This window comes from Bombus bifarius, unplaced genomic scaffold, assembly GCF_011952205.1.
Source record: "Bombus bifarius isolate JDL3187 unplaced genomic scaffold, Bbif_JDL3187 scf7180000008288, whole genome shotgun sequence".
Taxonomy (NCBI): Eukaryota; Metazoa; Arthropoda; class Insecta; order Hymenoptera; family Apidae; genus Bombus; species Bombus bifarius.
Window position 1 is genome coordinate 1,307,501 of NW_022884571.1, and position 19,589 is coordinate 1,327,089.

The following is a 19,589-nucleotide window of genomic DNA, read 5'->3' on the forward strand; positions in this document are numbered from 1 at the left end:
GTGCAGTCTGCCCATGTCCTCCCAACCTGTGCCCTAAACACCTGATCTCTAATAATAAAGCAATGGGATGTCTATCCCCTTGTGTTCTGTACTTGTGCTATCTTGCTATGCTGTACGTTTCGAATAATCTGTCTTAGCAACCTTACAACGTCCATCGATGAAATATCCGCCAGTATTCGAACCGACATCGTTACACTAGATAGATACAAGTTCGACGACACTACTCGATCGCGAGATTAATCGAGTAGGAGGCTCCTGCTCGGACTTCGCAGTAGCAATTAATTACGGCCGATTATCCGATTCCGTGTAGCTGTAGGCTTTCATTAAGAAACACTTATTTAACCTCTCCGTGAACCAGGCGGAGACTGAAGACGATCGTAGCTAATACGAATAATGAACTCTCAGACCCTCGAACTATTGCTCAACTTCGAAAGGAGTCGCGAACAACGGTTTCGATGAATTTTCCCATTTTTGTGGCAACAAAGTTACGAAATAGGTAAGGCAAACCTATTTACACCGTCTTACAACGATGCTTTTATGGAAGGTCCGCGTAATAGCAATTAAGTGTACGTTCGAGTCATACTTCGTCCGTAATGCGTTCATGAATTACCGAAACTCGTTATCCAATATACGATAAAGTAGATAAAAAAAAAGAAAGATCCGATCGATTAGGCTTATACGTGTACGTAATGGTTAAAAATAAATAGACACGTTTATTCTAATTGACGTGACAAGGTATTAACTCGTAATCGGTTCGATCGAAGTTCGTCGAAAAGCCGCATGTGCCTTGAAAGGAAAAAATATTCCAACGTAATCGAAAACAACGCTTCGGAAGAGTGGCATACCGAAGCACAATTGGAGATAAATTGGGACAATGAGAACATTCGTTCCCCGACTACACACATGGGATTTCGGAGCGTGTGATAACGGGGAACGATTGCTGGACGATCGTCCCTGGACATGAATTTGTTATGGAACGATGGAAAGGAAATCGCGATAAATGTTTTCCTGACGACAGCCCAAACAGGGAATTACGTGCTCACGTTTCTACGAACGTGGCACGTACTGAATTACGTACGCAAACCACGCGTACACGCCCCAAAAGAATTCTTTCGATAAAAGAGAACCGTTTGGCGAAAACGCTTGGTTATCACGCGCGATACATTCGTGAAATCGTTTCGTAAGTGAGACACTATCTACGTATGTGCATGTGCGTGGACAAAAGGAACAGCGCGTAACCCGTTTGTAAAAGCGGATTCTAATGTAAATGATTCTACATGGTCGAAACGCTAAGGAGGCGGGAAGCCTTGACTATCCACCACGATTCAATCCGGTAACAAAAGATCGGCGCGATATTAGACACACAAAGACACTTCAAGAAAGTTAGTCAATGTTAAATGAACAAAAAAGAAAAAAAAGAAAGAGAAATCCAAAACACTTTCAAAGTTCACAGACACGTGTTTGCGTCTATACATGGTTGCACTATACGCGCGAGAAAATTACAAGAATCGCGTAGGATTAAGAACTTTCTCGTATCGGACATTCGAGACTTTGGATCGGAGCTCGTCACGAGGCGCGAATTATTTTGCCCCGGCTATTTCCGAGGCTACTTCCGCGAAACATTCGGGTCAAACGGCAAAAGGTAAACGACCTCAAAAAAGATACTTCCGTTCACGGTATACTCTCAAACCGATACGAACTCTAGTTTACGCGATGCGTGTAATTCTCCGGTCTCCCTTTTCTCTCGATTTCTCCGCTTCTAGCAAGCGGAATCTCGTTCTGACCGAGGAATATTCAAGGGAAGAGAACTCGGAGAATCGCACGTAGGGCTAGCTATTTCGTGCCGATTTGTCTCGATTCTCGGACGACAAAGACCAAGGGAGAAGCCAAAGCGAAGTCGATATAAAAAAAAAGAAAAAATATGAAAACGAGAGAAAATAAAAAAAACGTGTGTTCGGGACAATTGAAAAAGAAGTTTCTATTGGCAGGACGAGGAGGGTCAGGGGCAAGGTATTGGACGGGATCCAGCATCGGCATGCCAACTCTTCACCTACCGTGCGCCTCGATGAACATCGCCCAGCAACCCCAGAAAGCCTGAGTGCTGCCGGAACGGTGTTCTGTGGCCCCTTCCACCCGCCAATTTTCCCGTCCTTCCATCATCCACGAAAATCCATTTTCGTTCTGACCTTTGAACTTGGAAAGAGACTCCTCGTATCCGTGCTGCGATCTCTGCTCACGATGATGTTCCGCCACGGTATCGGCCGGATCGAAACCAAGCCTCTCCTTGTAATAAGCTTGAGTGGACATCTCGTTTAGCCAGTTAAGCTCGCTACAAGTCTTCTTAGGTTCTTTCGAAACCAGCCAACAACGAAACGATGTTTTCCCTGTTCATCGGGCCTTTGCTCTTTCTTTCTTTCTTCCTATATGTATAACAACCTTTATCTCCAACGAAACGCACACGTTCTCCCTTTTTACTAGGTTATCTTCTTTTCGTTCGCCAAGATACGCCACATGCACACGCGTACCAAGCACACTGTCCCGTTCCGTTTTTCTTTCTTGACACCGTGTCGACGTAAGAATAACTCCTTTCCTATGATCGGCAGTTTCCTTTCGCGGAAGCCTCTTGCTCGTATTTACATTAGTGGCTTGGAAACTACCACGGAACACTTTAAAAACGTTTCGTACAGAAACACTTACTAACGTAGGCTTATCTTAATGGAAGGTTTAATTATATGTATGGCACTTCGAGTCGACGGAAGACCTAGTTTCGTCCTTAATTATATTCACTTTCCACCCCTGTCGTTGCTACCGCGCGCACCCTTCGGTTTTCGTTTGTTTTCGGATCGAATAATTTTGACACTGGCTGTGGTGTTGCACTGTTGGAAGAAGAGAGATGGTGTAAAGGTCGGACGACGATCGCGTAGCCAGACGGCCAGGGATGAACGAACGTAGGCACGACGCAATCGGATAGGAAGGAACTGGAGGGCGCGTCTGCGACACCGACGACACGGACAATGCGGACAACGAGAAGAACAGCTAATTTCGTTCCCCGTTTGTCCGTTCGGCCGTTCGCCCGCTCTCTAGACGCGAACGAAGCTTAACGAATCAACGACCGAATTTATCACGGCACGTCGCAGACGTAACCACTCAACGTTTCTCGGCCAAAGTGGCTCGGTGGTGCACCACGAGACGCCGGTAATCGGTCTTTCGCGGACCCCTAGTTCATCGTTCTCCTCGAGAGAGCGAAAGAGACTCCGACTATATCCGAGCAGACACGATAAATAGAAGAGCACGAGGTAATTTTCGTTACTCTCCCGCTCGACTTTCGCGCGACCAATTAAACCGAACGATTCTATTAGCGAGTATACGCGTCACTAACCCAACCAAGTATAGAATGTTAAAAAATACTTTGTAGAGTAGACTGTGGCCGATAAGCAAATGAAACTAAAGGAAACAAGACGAAATGAAAGGTATCGGAATTGGCAGGGATAGAGAAGCGAACGCGGTGGCAACGATCGATCACGCGAGCGAATCAGCGATTGCACTAACGAACGAACAACCGGCTGTGGGTTGTGAGCGAGCGTACCAACGAACCAGCGAGCGATCTACCAAACTGACGGTCCACGAGACGATTGGTGACTGAGAGACACGGGTGCCACCCGGGGAAACCCAAGACCATCGGGATCTTCGTATATGGTAATAGAAGCAACAGCACGTGGGTGTCGTCTTCTGGATCGAAGCGAAAACCAACAACGCCAATTGCAACACATCGACATCGGGCCCTTGCTAATCCTACCGGCCTTCGAATTTAGATTACTCGAATCGAGTTTGCGTGTTGTTTGCCCTCTTTCATCCATTCAGTCACCTGTCCCGTTACGCGTATCGCTACCAACCACGGTCACGCCCTGTTTGAACTTTGAACACCGATATCAAAAACCGTGAATGGATCTCGTTGTTCCTTGGTATTCCGTTAATATTTTCGACAAAGTTAGACGGCTGGCGCACCGCGTCCAATACGAAACGTCAAACGTGATCGTACGAAATCCAAGATCGCGGGGCTCGGATCGGACTCGACTCGACTCTGGCCGGTTCTCTCTAGGACAGACGGAATTAGATGCGAATAGAAAATAGAGTAACGCGTGTCACGCGCCACGCGATGTTAGGCGAACTCCTTCTAACCGTGTCCGTCGCATTGGTTAAACGACGCGACGTATAGAAAGTTCGAGAGAAAGTACCCCGCGCGCACGTAACGCGCGAACAGAGCAGTCACATCTCTCGTCGATGAAATTTTGTTAGAAGAACTAGTGAAAGGGGGAACGCGACGTGCCAGTTGCTCCTCAACCGGATTCTTCCACGGAAACTCCGACATCTGTCTCAACAACGGGTTCCTTTTAAGAAGAAGCAGAACACGTAAGAATACGAGATAACGAAACTCGTGAAACGATCGATGACATCACGACAGATCGAAACGCAAAGCATGCTCTTTCTGCTCCCCACCCAACGTATCTTACACCACCTACGATCTCTTGGTTCTCCGGTGAACGATATCGCTTCCTAACGCGAAACCAGCCACGCAGAAAAATAGTAAAGGAACGATAGCCGGAACGATAAACGAGTAAGTAAGAAGCTGCGGAGAAAAGCGGACGAAGAATGAAGAAGGAGGAAGCGCGTGTACACGCATCGGATCGGCATAATGCGAGCTGCTAGAGGGGGCTGGCTTGGCGGCATTCTTGTGGCAACGGCGTAGCAATATAACGGGTCCATAGTCGGCTCACGGAGGACTTCTCGAGGGCTCTTGGAAGCCGAGAAGACTCTCTCCACCGGTCGTATAGTTCGGTTCAACCTTGAGCTGCACGCGGCAAAGCGTGGCTCACGCCGCTGTAAAGAGTCGCGCGTGCGAGACTTCTTTTCCTCTCCTTCGGTGTGTTTTCACAAGCCACCTCCGCGTCCCTTCGTTTTACCACGACGACACCATCCTTCTTTCCCTTGCTACTTCGCCGCCGGAAACCCCACCTATCTTCGCATCTATCGTAACCACCGCTTCGAGTCAAATGACAAAACAGCCATCGATTCTCCGACAGCTAGAAGCATCTTTCTCGCCTTGCTCATCCGCTGTCCCAGTTACGTCCTACTTATGAACGCACACAGTCGATGTGCTACCCGATAACTCTTTTGCATCGTATCCATTCCGATCGCTATCCATTCCACGATACGTAATTCTAGTATATCGATTACGAATCGACCCTTGTGTGAACGCAGTTTGACCCTCGCGCGAACCGATCGACCGTCTCGCGAGTCTTCTTAGCCTCGAACTTGATACATCGAATCGCTAGCAAAAATACGAATGAAGAAACGAGGAACGCCTTGCAGACGACCTTCGCGGAATTCTACGAAGTCCTGGATCCTAAATTCCGACCGGTAGATAAATTTTCGGCTGACCTTTCTCGGCGCAAAACGGAGAATCCTCGAGACCGCCCGTTAAAGTCGAGCGTTTCAGCTAATAGAGCCTCCGGTTCACTCTAAACTCTGTTCCTGTTTCACGAGGCAACACAAACTGGTTTTCGAGATTGCGAACATGATCTCGGAGCCGTATATGAAATGGAACATTCGATATTCAACGCGATTCCGTAAAATAGAACGAGATATCGATTCACGCGTTTTCGCTGTTTCTCGACGTGAATTCGCGTAATCTGAGTTTATGTGGTTCCTCGTTTATCGAATAATAATAAATGATAAATCTTCCGACGTTCGCGCAATCATTGCAACTGCGTCATCAAGAATCAACCGGAAAGAGGAAAAAGGCAAAAATCGGTGCGTGTATCGAAGAAAGGTGGGTCAGTCAATAACCGTGTCTCGATACGATTTCGCACCCTCAAAGACTTTTAGTCGCGACTCGATAAACTCGACGTGCTTCACAACGATAAAACTTACTTGCACTTTCGTGGATTTGTTAACGCAACAACCAAATACGGCTTTCGGTGCGAACACGCTGGAGGTCGCAGATACGAAGGTGGGGCGATGTACTAACCGAACGGGTAGACGGAGAGAGCGAGAGAGAGAAAAAGAGAGAGAGAAAGAGTGACGACAACGATAACGAGAACGAATCGGCTCGAGAATAGATGGATCCGTGTGTGATGACGATGGACGAAAACAAAGAAAGCAGAAGGGGAAGACAGTCCAGGTGGTGAACGGGAAGTTGGAGGGGAAAGATAGAAAATCTGAATGAAAATCAGCCAAGGACTGATCAAACGAGAAACGAAGTGTTTGTTGAAGCAGATATAAGTATGTGTAAGCAGATATAAGTATGTGTAAGTGTGCCAGAGGACGGGGAGATAACGAGGGATAAGCAGGGAGGGTATCACGAGTGTGAGACAAAATAATTGACATTCCGTTTGAACACGAGGGACGTGGCAGTGCTCAATTACGCCGGGCGCAGTAATTTGGCAAGAAAACACGTGACTTGTTCCGCTTTCGAGTATCACGCGCTTTCCATGGTTTCAGTGTACACTTTTCTTGGAAGGAACGATGGGAATTCAGAAGCAGAGGTCACTCACGCGACTTCTCGCGTCTAGTTAGGCACAATAATAATAGTCGCACTTACACGAGATAACGTTTCTTCGTGTTTCAATTATGCTCGAAACGGCGAAACTAGGGTACAAAGACGGATCAACTGGCTACGACCGATTCGGGCCAGAGAATAGGCCGATCGGACCAAATTAAGAAATTCCACGTACACGCGGGGACACATAAGCGCGGACTCATACGTGATTGTGCGCGGTGTTTCTCGCGAAGCCGGTTTGTCATAGAGTTCCAACAGCCTGCAATTATTACGCAATCCCCGTATTCGATGAAAACGACTTTCTTCTGATTTACTCGCTGCTGAAACCGCCACGTCTATCTATATACATTCCCGTTCAAAAGTACGAGGGCTCGTATCATTTTCGAACGTGTTTCGATTTGTAATTAAAATTTCCAATATTAAAGCACACTTTGAACGTTTATAGACATAAACCGCAAATTCCGCACTCAGTCTGTTGGTTTAAAAGTTTTGGACACGAGAAGAAGACCACAGAGCAGTTTTGGAGCAATTTAAATTGTCATGCTCGAAATACATAAAAAGAAAAATTAATAAGATCATACCTAACGCAATAAACAAATAGCCAGAATGTCGAAAATGCTAACTACAAATGTGGTAATGAAAGTACGAGACAGATATTTAATTCAATTCATTAATTATATCCACAAGTTTAAGCATATATTTGTTGTGATGATCCAAGTATCATATTTTTGAACGGGAGTGTATGTATACATATACACTGGTCGCGCGGCGTGGTATTCCTCGCTGATCGTACAGACACCTCTCGACATTCTTGTCCCATTGATAGCTCTATTCTTACGTCAACCCACCCCGTGACATGTCTTATGTTTCGGCGATCGGATTTCAGGCTATTATGAAGCTTGCTTGACACGCTACCGACTTAAAGGGAACGAAACGAATGATACGAACCAACTGTGACTAGTTCGTCTTTCAAACAGGGGGAATTCTAGGAACTGAAGCTTGGAACGACGAAGGAAAACAAAAAGGGAGAAACACGAACGATTGTAATCTTGAATGAACCCTTGCGATAATATCGATATACGCATTTGTCGTTTGCTGAATCAGACGCTTAATCGTTCAGACTCAATATGCCGTTTCGTGATTACCAACAACGCGGTTACTAATGGAAGGGGCAACAGAGAGACCCGAGTGGGAACGATCGAGCGAGTAAGTATACGAGCCTATATCGGAGGAAGAAAGAAAAGGCGAGACAGAGAGAGGGAGACAGCCGGAGTCAGAGACAGAGGTAGTAGAGCTGGGAGGTGCCACAAAACGAAGCGTGACTCACGGAACGCCTCGTGTTTTGCTCACAGTCCGAGTTTGCCGAAATTTTTCACTGAATATCTATATATTCCACGTCAAAGCGGGCCAATATTCTCGACCATACACCGAACTGACCGAACAATTTCCTGTCACGTGTCAAATGCAACAAGGAACACCGACGAGATCGCGAGAGTAGTTCCTTCTTCGATATCAAACGTCCTTTCGATTGTCGCACTGGATATCAATCGCCGCGTTATCGATCTAGTTATCAGCTGATACGTTATCAACCCTTGACAAGCTAACATCACGTCACGATAACGGTGTTCGTTCCTTCGTTCATCACACTATTCGATCGTCGTGAACGCTTTGTTGCGACAACATTCGCGCGCGAGCTTTGACATCGGAAAACATATACATATATAGACGACGACGACAGTGTCGACGTAATTCCCAAACAACTGACAGAGTAATAAACAAACCAAACCGATCGTTCGTTCTGCAGTCCGACCCAAACCAACCAACCGACCGACCGCCGCTACTCGAGACGTGGCACTGGAATTCTTGGTAGAACGTACCGCACGACAACGTTGACGAAGTCGACGCGCGTATCCGGAACCCCGCCGTAACACGGCCAGGTAGCTGTAGGCCGTACGACGAGGACGGAGAGACTCGTGGCGAGAGGAACGCGCGCACACGCTCGCGCCGGAGAAACGGTTGAACGGAGAAAGACGGAAAGGTGGACCGAGAAGGATGAATGGGCCGAGGAAAGAGGAGCAACGGACGGATAAGGAACAGCGAGACGAACGCAGAGGAGGACCGAACCGAGCAAAAGGAGGAATGGCAACGAGACGCATGAAGGGAGAGAACGAGAGAGAATAGGAAGGGAGGGAGAATAAAGAGGAAAGAGGAGGGGAGGGGACAGAAAGGGGAGAGAAGGAGAGCGAGCGAGCGGCTTGCGAGTTGGAGAAGACGCGATTTGCCGCTCCGTCGTGTAGAGCACGTCGCCTCGACACAGACTGCGGCGGCCTGGACAACTGCCGCCCACCCAAGCTGCCTCTACCTCAAGCCTCGAGGTTCCAGAACCTACTCCTCGCATGCCCCGCCATTGCAGCTCGTTCATCCTTCACTTTCTCCGTTCGTTGAACAGAGAAATCGACACGTCGAGGGTCGGGGTGAAACCGCCTGAGAGCCGAACAGAGACGGGACCAAGAGACAGATGCGATAGACAAAGACCAGACAAGGCCTCTGTCTTTTTGACAGCGATGTACTCCGCCGCCGTGGAATAGCTGCCGTTACAAACAGGTTCGTAGGGCAGGTCACGTAACGACAGGGGCGCGCCGTGCAAAATACCGCGAATCACGAATTCAATGCACCGAACACTGTGTGCCAAACAGGACAAGGATTGTTCGCGTTTCACGCGTGAATACGATCGCGTTCTGATATTCATTCAATGCGGTAATCCTCTACCGTTTACCGTTTCGAAGAGAATTTTTCGACCTCCCTGGCTAAAGAGAAGATCGCGAGTAAGAAAACGACGCCGTATCCTAGCCGCGGGAGAACCCGACGCTAGCGTGAGAATTCTTGCGATCTGGCGCCAGGCCAAATGTACCTCATTTTTTCTTCGTCGATCATTCCTAACGTCGCCGATATTCTACCTCTTGTTTATGCTCGCGGTGAAACTCGACGGCAAACGCGGCGTCGCCGCTAACAGATGTGCACACTAAATATGTGACTCTCGCCCTGATCGCTAATCCTGCTCGCAATCACAAATGCACAAATTTATCGATATATCTTCGAAAGTTTATCTTATCAAGATACATGATAACATTTGCGTCGTGTAAAATTATCCAACTATGTTGCGACTAACTCGTTGACAGAAACTAGGTATCGGCTATTGTCCCAGTACAAAGGTGGATGAGTAAGTACTCAAGTCAGTGATTAAGGAATCGATTACCCTGAATAACTGTTCATTGCGATTTAACGGCCGATGTACCGTTTAATTTCCTTTTTTTTAATGATAATCCCTACAATAAGTTAAATGCCAAGTGTAATCAACGATGTTCACGGCTATAATTTTAAAGAGACTCAACTCCAAATAATCTTCTTACAAACTACCAAAAATTCTCGGCGTATCCTCGATATACTGATACTTGATGGCCATTTGTATATAAATTTAAATGACAGCTTCTCGCTGGACAAGGAGTGACCCAGCTGAAAACTGGAAAGAAAATAATTCGGTCGAACCGTTAGACCTCGAAAGCGTGAACAGATATACAAACACACCAAGGGTCGAAATGATCTGAATTTCAATATGAGAGGCCTAAGCCTCTTGTAAGCCGATACATGTATTGGGCACACAGCTATTTACAGCTTCTAATCTCATGGGTTTTCCGGACGATGATCCAAGTCCTCACAAACGAATTTTCGCGACTTTACCAAATAGAACCGTTGGTACGAGTTGAATGCATGCCTGCAGGTACCAATTCGCCTCAAATGAAATAATTTCCACTCTTCTAACGTTATATCGTAATGTCTACTACATATTCGATGAGTTCGAAGAGCGGTTCATCGTTCCCGACTCATGGCCTGGATCCCACCGGGCAACTTTTTACCTGTTACCTTAATTTTTTTTTATCTTCCCTGCCTTGTTGGCATGTACACACGGATTCCTAACTGTACCGCCGATCGCCATGAAGATTACTCCACGAAATATATATTAAATCCCAGTTTGCGCCAAAGAAATTTAGTCTGATCTTGAACGCCGAATTGGTAGATTGGAACGTATTCGTCCGGGTTAACGCTACAGATGTTGGTCCGTGTAACGTTCTACTGGTCCCTCGAAGACAAGAATCCTCGAGGAACAAGGGAGTGCGCGATGAAGAAGTCTTACAAAGCAGGTAAGCAAGGAAACGGAGAGAGTATCTCTCAATTGTCAGACGAATTAGTTTCATGAAGTTAATTAGGCCGCCGTCTGTCCTTTCGGTTCGAGAGATACTCGCGTGTTACACGCAGGTCTTTACTGGTTCTGAAAAGTTCTCCCGCGAAAACTACAATACGAAACACGGATGCATCGACCTCTTCAGATACTTCGGGTACCCCGGGACATCTAGCGAGCGGCTTGTGAAGCCTTGTACGTAGGCAAAGAAAACCAGACATCGTAACAAATGTACGACTAACAGGTGCAAAAACAATGCACCGGTTAAAATTCTGTTTCCACCTTCGACTTTCGAAACTCGTCGTATATCTGTATTTTCCTTTTCAACTATTGGCATTAAAATACTCGACAATTTCGTGGAGAAGCAAGCGAACTGTGCTATTCTATTCTATTCTATTCTATTCTATTCTATTCTATTCTATTCTATTCTATTAGGATCGGGATTCAATTTTAGAAAAGAAATATCTCGAACGATCTGTAAATGACACCACAGCGGAGCGTATCTAAACGAAACGAGTTTGCCGCGAGGAAGGAAGTAACGAAGAGGAAGGAAAAAAAGTTGTAAGAGCAAAAAGAAGGAAGGGGGAAGAAGACGTTCTCGAGGCTGGGGCATCGAACCATGACCCGAGCACCTGTTGCCGCCTCCACGCTCCTAGATTAATGCGGACCGACCTAACCTGCCGCCTCCGCTCACTACTTGCCATCGCGTAGGCATAGTGAACTAGTACTAACCTCTCTGACGAACATCTTATGGACCGTGACCGGTGCAAAGCATGGTCGTGAGTTCATCGACGCGACGACGTGGTTGGATCGTTAGCCGCATATTGCTCGGTTGTCTGCTCTCTTTGATCGCGACACAAGTGTCTTCATTCATCGTTCTCGACCGGAACGCGTTCAATGTGGTTAAAAGTCGTTTCGCCAGCCGAGATTCGCTCGCGTTCTCGGAAAACCATAAATTAATACAGCGGGGGGAGAAACGGCGTGAGTCTTGAGAGCAGAGAGGCAATTGAGAGAATCGGCCGCCGGTACTTGATAGAACAACGGTTACTAGAGCATTCACGATAGCGTACCAATAGGTCGTTATAATTAGAAACAATTATGCTCGCGTGCCCGAGATGCGATACTTCAATACTGGCTCCCACCTACGGTATATTTACGAGATAACGAGAGTTACGTTACGTCGATCGAACACCATTTTAACGACGCTACGCGAAAATGGTGCGGAACCAAGCAGACCGCGCGCGCCGTTGCTTTTGTGAGCGTGAATCAGAGCCTGTAATTTCACGAATCGGATATGTCCTACATGCATACGTTCATATGCATACACACGATTGTCCTATGCCCGTCGAGGAAGGAAAAAAAAAAGACTAGCGGACTCGATAATCGTGGAAGAGGTCCGTTTTACCGAGGTTTCGTTGCATGTACGGAGGGATAAAATTGATTCGAAGACTTAAGCGTCGCGAAGAACGACTTGCGACAGAGGCACGCAAACTGAATGAAAAATCTCTCACGGTAAGATGATCAGCAAACTGCAATCCGATATTTATCGAATGGTGTCGAGTATCTATTCCTGGTCAACATCCCGCGTCGAAGGTCGACGCAAGATAGTACCGCAAACGATTCTTGTTTCCTACATCAGAAGAATTTATAACGCAGCTAATTTCTTATGACTTCTTCTATCTATGTACATATATACGTGACTGTACGTGTATCAGTTTTCCAATCGGTCAATTCACGGAGAGTAACAGACGATACGATGCGATCATATAAGTCCAAATATACCATACTTTCCTCCTTTAACGAAACTCTTATGCGCTAATCGATACGATCGATAAGGGGTACTCGGGGAAGAATCGGCAGGAAAGTAATAGAAGCGGTCAGAAAAGCTTCATCAATTATTAGCGTCATTATTGATTCGAACGCACGTCCCGACGATTTATTAGTATGCTCGATTAATATCATCCGATTTGAAAAATAAGAGTAGATGATTTACCATCGATATAGTCGTTAATTCACTCATTATATGCTAACATTCTGGTCGATTACGTACATGTTGTCGATCAGTAGTACGACGGTCGGTGTTGTCGTGGCAAACGTCATCACCGTTTAACGTAATTCACCACACTCGTATATATAATGAGGTCCATTTTATAACTGATCGAATAGCTCGTATAGTTCGTGAACGCATGGTGTTTAAACTCATTTTATACATCGAAAACGAAAGATAAAATACATTTACTTTTTCTTCCTCGGCAAAACAGCAAACCTCGTGTAATATATACTCGCGAATCGAACTTGGAACGAAAACGAAAGGCGGAAGGCGAAACACCGCGCCATAGAGAATTTAAGTACGTAACCGGCTTATGAAAACGGAAACTGGAAACACTGATTGACACTTACCGGCAATCCGTAAGACGGCTCTGTCAGCAGGATCGAGCTGCAGGATACTCAGCGGTTTATCCTTTACCCATTCCTTTAGACTTCCGTCCAGCTCGAACTCCATTCTCTAAAACTGTGTAATTGAAACTTCTTTTGTTTTTTACACCATATTCGTGCAACTCCTCTTTTGCTCGGCACTGTTTCACAACCACTTGGCAATTTCACAACCGCAACACACAAGAGAGCTGCAAAGTATTACGTCGTCTACGTTCAATAATGTTGCCGAGGGCAGCGGCGAATAGTGCACCAAACTAAGTCGCCGTGTTATCGACAGCGGGCAGCTGGCAACTTTGCACGCGATATTAGATACGACATTCTTTTTTATTACTCTCTTCCTCTGCGATATAGATCACGCTAGCAGCGTTTTTCCCTTTTTTCTTTCTCTCTGTTTCGAGATGAATGGCTTTGTTGTTGAAAATAGTTTCAACCGAACGAAAAGCACGTGGAACTCGTATCCAGCATGCTGCGCGTTTATTTACTGTACACGACGCCGCTGTAGGGTAGAGTAGTGTATCGCTGCGTAGAAGTGCACGAACTGCACCGGCGGAACGGAAGGAAGAGAGGTGGCAAGGAGACGAACGAACAGGGAAAGCGTACGCGATGTCTGGCGTCCTTTTGATACTCGCTGATACGTATAGCAGTTACTTTAGCCAGCAACGTAACATGCTTCCAGCACGCCGATCATCAGCAATGCTTCGTATCTTCGTCGTCAGCGGCGCTTAGGTCAGGTTAGATTTGGTCGAAAACAGTTAAGTCAGGCTCGAGTTCGTAGACACGGCCATAAATTCCCGTCGTTGTTCCTATGTTTCACAACCTTTGCCACCAACTCAAGATTCTTTCGTATTTCACACGTCAAAATATCGTAGTCTAGTTCCACCGCCCTCGCTGTCTTCGATATTATCCCCCTTCCGAAACATTCTATAAATATGAAAAAGAATATTTTTAGTTCTTCCTATTCCTTCTTCCTTTTTTTCGTTCATAACATTAATAGCAAATAGTACAAAAGTATGTATGTATTTAGTTTTCAAAATACCCACGACATATGCGTGTCCAGAGGAGACGGGGCAAACAATATTACATTAATATTTTAGTACTCGAATTATGACTCATGTGGGGAAAGTAATGCTTCCTGTCATATAGCGCTTTCTAAGGATGTCCGAAATATCATGAAACTTCATTTAACAAACGAGTGCTGATTGTGCTAATAACGATATTTAACGCGTTTCCTATTTAATTTCAGTACATGCTAAATACATGCATCAACGGTGCAAAAGATAGATCGAGAGAGATCCGATACAAAGAACCGGAAGCGGATGTGGTAACGTATCAAGTCGAACTAATTCTCAGGCGACGTTAAAAAAAATTGAAACATGCGTAAATTCTTCGATGTACAGCTCACCATTCTATTTTCAAACGGGGTTAGTTGCTTATACGCATATGTGTATATTTGTGCTAGAAACAAGCGAAACCCTCAGGACATTTTATTATCTATTTAACAATGATTCTATTGCAGTCAGAGGTAAAATAATCCGACTTCATTTGAAATGCTTGTTCCGATGGTTATTGATTGGAACACTTATATACGACGAAATATTTTTACAAATGAAGCTTTTCATGGTTTTAGTTAATTTCCTTTTCAGTTCAAATGAAAAAAATATCCGTTTTTTGTATATTCACAACTCAAAAGACTTCAGTTTATGGTGCACGAAACCATGCGAAATAATTTTCCTCTCTTCTTTCCTCCGTCTCTTCTGTACTTCAAATTTAAGAATGTCGGATGCAAAATCACAACAAATACTTTTATACGTCTTTCTGATAAATAATCAAACACTTGAAAACACTTTTGCTTCAAAACATCCTTGTTGATTGAAACAAAGATGTAATTTGGTTATTCTCGAGTTAAACTTAACCTAACAGTTCAGAAAACGTAATGAGAACACAGTCAGTAATATTGCAACAAAGTGACACTAAATTCTTTCAGTTTGCGCATCACTAAGATGTACACGATACTCTAGAAGAAACGTTATCATAAAATTCAGAAGTTTTCTACTCAAATGAGAAAGATGTACAAGCAATGTACATAATATCAAGAATCAGCGACATCTGCGGAAAACATTCTGCAAGTAACTAATCAAGATAACCGTTTCACCAAAAATAATGAAATGTAACTGTGATTCAGTCGAACATATCTGTTGAAAACTTGAAACAAATAATCAACTTTATGTAATACAATGTGGATGAACTGATGTATTATCTCTTTTTAATCTATTTCCTCTAACAAAAGTACGAAGTCATTGAAATCCTTACAATATTAACGATTCGACAGAATACGAAAGGTATGCATTACCGTTTGATCATCTGTCGAGTAAGATGCGAAAGCAGGAAAAATCAATGTTCACCGGTATTCCCCTCGAGTTTCTTTGACGGCAACGAAAGAGCCCGATTCGAAGAATATCCTTTTGCGATTTTTGACACACTTTCCAACAAAAAACACTACATACTTGTATGCAAAGACATCGCATTATCACTTATCATAGCAATTTTCGCGTTAGAAATACGGCCCGGTTCCTGACGACGACGACGCGCCTAGCAGACGACATTTTGCTTTTGACGAATGGTCCCGAAGTATGTCGAGAATCTCCGAACTTTAGCGACACAACTGAATAATTTTCTCGATTCGCAACGCCCCCCGGTGGTTACTTAACCACACTATTTTATTACGCGGTTAATTCCAAAAATCATTTTTTTCGTTATTTCAATACAAGTTATTTCTATTTACTTTTTATTCCGATTTCCTCGGCATATCTTTTTCATTTTTACAATATTTCTTTTCTTCGAAATATACAATTATGATAATAATCAGAATATATATGCAAACTTCCTAAATAAAGACTAAAGCGAAATAAAGAAGGAAACGCAGAGAGATCGGAAGGAATATGAATTTAAAAATTTATCTTTTATATCCTTGCAACTGAAAAAGTACTTAATTTTTTGGATATATATTGTATGGACAGGTTATTAAAATATCGATATAGATACGTTATCGATGCTCAAGGTTATTATTAAATTCTATTTAAAAAACTTTAAAGCTAAAACAGGTGTATTTTACATATGAATGAATGGATCGCATCTGACATCATACCTATAACGAATGACATCAACTTTTCACCATATGATTATTAGAGCCTCCACTGCCATCGACAGTTCATAGAGTGGAGTACAGTAGCCTTCGCAACCACTTGCTTCATTTGATGTCACCGCTAAATAAAGCGACTGACACGGTTTGTAAATATGAGGACGGTATTTCGAGTAGCACCTATTCCATAATTAGATGCTTATTATGATATTCGTTGAAAATCAGTTTCAAAGTCCAATCTATTATGGACGATCTTATCACGAGTTTTATAGTATGCAGACCTTTTATGAACTAGATTCAAAGATCATGAATTTTTCGTTCCAGTATTACAGTTGTCTGGGTTATCATCATTCGTTGTCTGAAGTATCCGTCTTGTTGAATTATCTAGACTTGAACTATCTAGACTAGAATGCTTCTCTTTCTGTAACTTTTCAATCATTTCTTCCTGTTGCTTAATTATATCGTTTAAATATTGTATTTTACGTTGATAGTCATGTTTCATCAGGCGTACATGAACTTCTTGTAATTTTATACGTTTCTCCACAGAATCTACCTGCTGTTTCGTACCTTTTCGAACAATCTGAAATTATAAATTATTTAAGATTTTTGTTATTCTATTAAATACTACATATATTTTAAACGTACTTCTAGTTGACTTTTTAAACCTTCCACTCGATTGTTAATATTTTTACCAAGACGATCCATATCTGCATTTTCTTTTTCCGTTTCGCGTAAGAAAGCGAGTAATTTTTCTCTCTCTATAACAATTCTTTCATATTCGGAAAACAGTTCTTCGCAATAAGCAGTCACTTTACTTAATTTCTCCTTCAGGGAATTACGAGAAACTCGAGTAGAATAAACAATAGTTTGCATATGTTCAATTCTATGTTGCGTTTGTCTGAAAATGATCTAAGTATTCATTCTGTATGAATAGAACATTTGCATAAAAAATATACAAATAAATAACTTACTTTAAGGTTGTTTCAAGGTTTTCTACAAGACCTTTTAAATGATTTCTTTCAGCTGTAACCATTATAAGTTGTTTTTCGTTTTCGGGTTGATTCTCCTCTATACGTTTTATGTGATTGCAGAGATTACGTTTTTCACTTTCATATTGATATTTTAATTCATCTAACAATGTTTTACATTCTTCGATAGCGGTAGTATGAACAGCAATAGGTACTGTTTGATCTCCTTTACTCTTCATTTTTTCAAATTCTTTGCTTAAAATTTCGTATTTTCCTCGTAAATTGCTCAGTTCGGATGCTGTGGTTGTATATTCCTTTTTTAATGCTTCATTACATTTTAAAATTACTTCCATTTTTAACTCATATGATGAACGAATATCATCAGTTTCCCTCTTTACATTTGCAGCTTCCTTTTTTAAAATATCATTTTGATTTTTTAGTAACATAGTATTTTCAAACAACTTTTTAGTTTCCTTTGTATACCTATCACACTGTACAGTTTTTATTGTAGTTATTTATATGTATGATGTAAAGCAACTTTTTTTATATACACTTATTTATCCATATCGTCTATATATTTATAATTATTTACCTCTGACTTCAATCCTTCTACTTCTCTGTGCATAATCTCATTTTCCGTAAGAATTTCCTTACATCTACTACTAAACTCAGCCATTTCCTGTTCATACATGTGTACAAGTTCCTGCTTTTCTGATAAATTTTCTTGGTAAGCATTTAAAAGTGGTCCCAATGCATGAAAATTAATACTTCCCCAAATCCTTGAATCACATTTGTTTTCATTTTCTGCATGTACAGAAACATTTTCATGCTTTTGACTTCCCAATTTGTCTTGATATCTCTCTAATTCGGTATTTAACTGGTAAACAATATTCTTTAAAAGTATTATATCTTCATTTGACTGAACTCTCTCTATTTCAAGTTTTTGATTGTGTTGAACCAGAGAAACTTTGGCTTCTTCTAATTCCTGAATCATTTGTATTAACGTCTCATAATGTAAACATACTTTCTTATACTCTAATTCTCTTTGCTCCAATATATCACTTAATTTCTGACATTCTTCTTGTACACTTTTATAACGTTTTTCCAATTTCTGATACTCATCAGCTATTTTCATTGCATCCCGTGAGACATGTTTTCTTGTTCGTGATAAAATAATACCTAAAATAATACAGTATGTGATTTTGATTATAATTCGTCCAAGTCAATAATCGTCTTATAACCTATGAGTGTTTAATACCTGAATCTGCATCAACTTCATCAAATGCTTGCTTTTGAAGACTACCATCCTCGTTTACCTTTTTACTTCTTTCATGTTCATATGTTTCAGTTCTATTTCTCAAAAGCAATTCATTTTCAGGTTCAATGATATCATTATCAGTTATCCAATCTGATGGATATTTGTAAACATTGTGAGCTTTGAGTGTATGTTTGGTTTTTGCAACGCGTCTGCGACGGTGAATTGGTATGGAAGTTGTATCCTGATTACTTTTAACACCTGTTGTTCTTCTGTAGTTATGCTGTGTACAATAAAGAAAATGAGGTTAAGGTCATATGAAGTATTTGCTCACTGCTTTTTATTTTCTTACGAACATAATATACTAATTCTACTATTAATAATAATTACCTTCTTTTTTTCTTGGGTAATAATACTATCACAATTAGCCATTTTCGTTATTTTATAGTTTAAACCTGATATAAGTTAATAAGATCATTTGATCAAAACTGTTTAAAATATTTGAAATCACAGGTAAACTGATCAACTTTACGCGATAAAAACATCACAAATTTAGTCAAACAAAATACGCACGTATACATTTGTACGGCAGTGCATATTTTTATTAATTTTCGAGTTTGTATAACGTCTATTGCCATAGCAACTACTTTTGTACTAAACATTCACACCAGATGGTGTTTGCTTAGATTTTCCTGTCCCTATTTTAAATCGATATATTATTGGCTTATGTCAAGATGATTCAAAAGCAATTACATAAAGAGTAATCTAAAAAAATTCAAATAGATTAGAATCTTGCCACACAAAATCTTTGAATTCTTGATCATTTTGATTCTTCACATCGTTATATAATAATATTTATTTACTTACTTGCTGGAGTAAAATGCTTGTACGTTCTCCAATATAAATTCCCTAATATAAAAATATTTGTTTTAAAATCGCACTTCCAAGATGGAAAAACAAGTCATTTTTACGAGTGCAAAATTTTCGACAATCAG

General features: G+C 42.3%; 2 protein-coding genes and 1 pseudogene across 26 annotated transcripts in view; 1 reads left to right on the forward strand and 2 right to left on the reverse strand.

Moving 5' to 3' along the window:
• LOC117212263 (microtubule-actin cross-linking factor 1) overlaps nt 1-15,877 on the reverse strand; it is a 52,121-nt gene extending 36,244 nt beyond the window's left edge. For 9 of the 24 annotated variants that reach the window (XM_033456918.1, XM_033456919.1, XM_033456920.1 and 6 more), the window contains exons 1-2: nt 15,583-15,877; nt 13,197-14,153 (exon numbers count right to left, since the gene is read on the reverse strand). In XM_033456918.1, coding sequence (XP_033312809.1) covers nt 13,197-13,299 — 103 coding nt within the window. In that variant the 5' untranslated portion in view covers nt 13,300-14,153; nt 15,583-15,877. The other 15 variants (XM_033456909.1, XM_033456903.1, XM_033456906.1 and 12 more) reach the window with 9 other exon arrangements.
• LOC117212297 lies at nt 11,223-15,482 on the forward strand (annotated as a pseudogene).
• A 180-nt stretch (nt 15,878-16,057) lies between the features above and the next one.
• LOC117212274 (centrosomal protein of 89 kDa-like) lies at nt 16,058-19,564 on the reverse strand. Of its 2 annotated transcripts, XM_033456941.1 has the most exons (8): nt 19,462-19,564; nt 18,985-19,359; nt 18,598-18,877; nt 17,932-18,518; nt 17,343-17,830; nt 17,017-17,269; nt 16,653-16,951; nt 16,058-16,551 (listed from the first exon to the last, which is right to left on the reverse strand). In XM_033456941.1, exons 2-7 carry the CDS (start codon nt 19,024-19,026, stop codon nt 16,676-16,678), a joined length of 1,926 nt encoding a protein of 641 aa, XP_033312832.1. In that variant the 5' UTR covers nt 19,027-19,359; nt 19,462-19,564; the 3' UTR covers nt 16,058-16,551; nt 16,653-16,675. The 2 variants fall into 2 exon arrangements, with proteins under 2 accessions (XP_033312832.1, XP_033312831.1); XM_033456940.1 differs by having other exon boundaries at nt 16,058-16,951.
• Nucleotides 19,565-19,589: the final 25 nt, after the last annotated feature.

Bases quoted from the DNA above. Each gene is read 5' to 3' on its own strand.
- LOC117212274 (XM_033456941.1), bottom strand. From the start codon at position 19,026: ATGGCTAATTGTGATAGTATTATTACCCAAGAAAAAAAGAAG. The intron at 18,519-18,597 runs GTATTAAACACT...GTATTATTTTAG, and splicing joins TGAAGTTGATGCAGATTCAG to GTATTATTTTATCACGAACA. The intron at 17,831-17,931 runs GTAAATAATTAT...AAAACTGTACAG, and splicing joins TAGAAGGATTGAAGTCAGAG to TGTGATAGGTATACAAAGGA.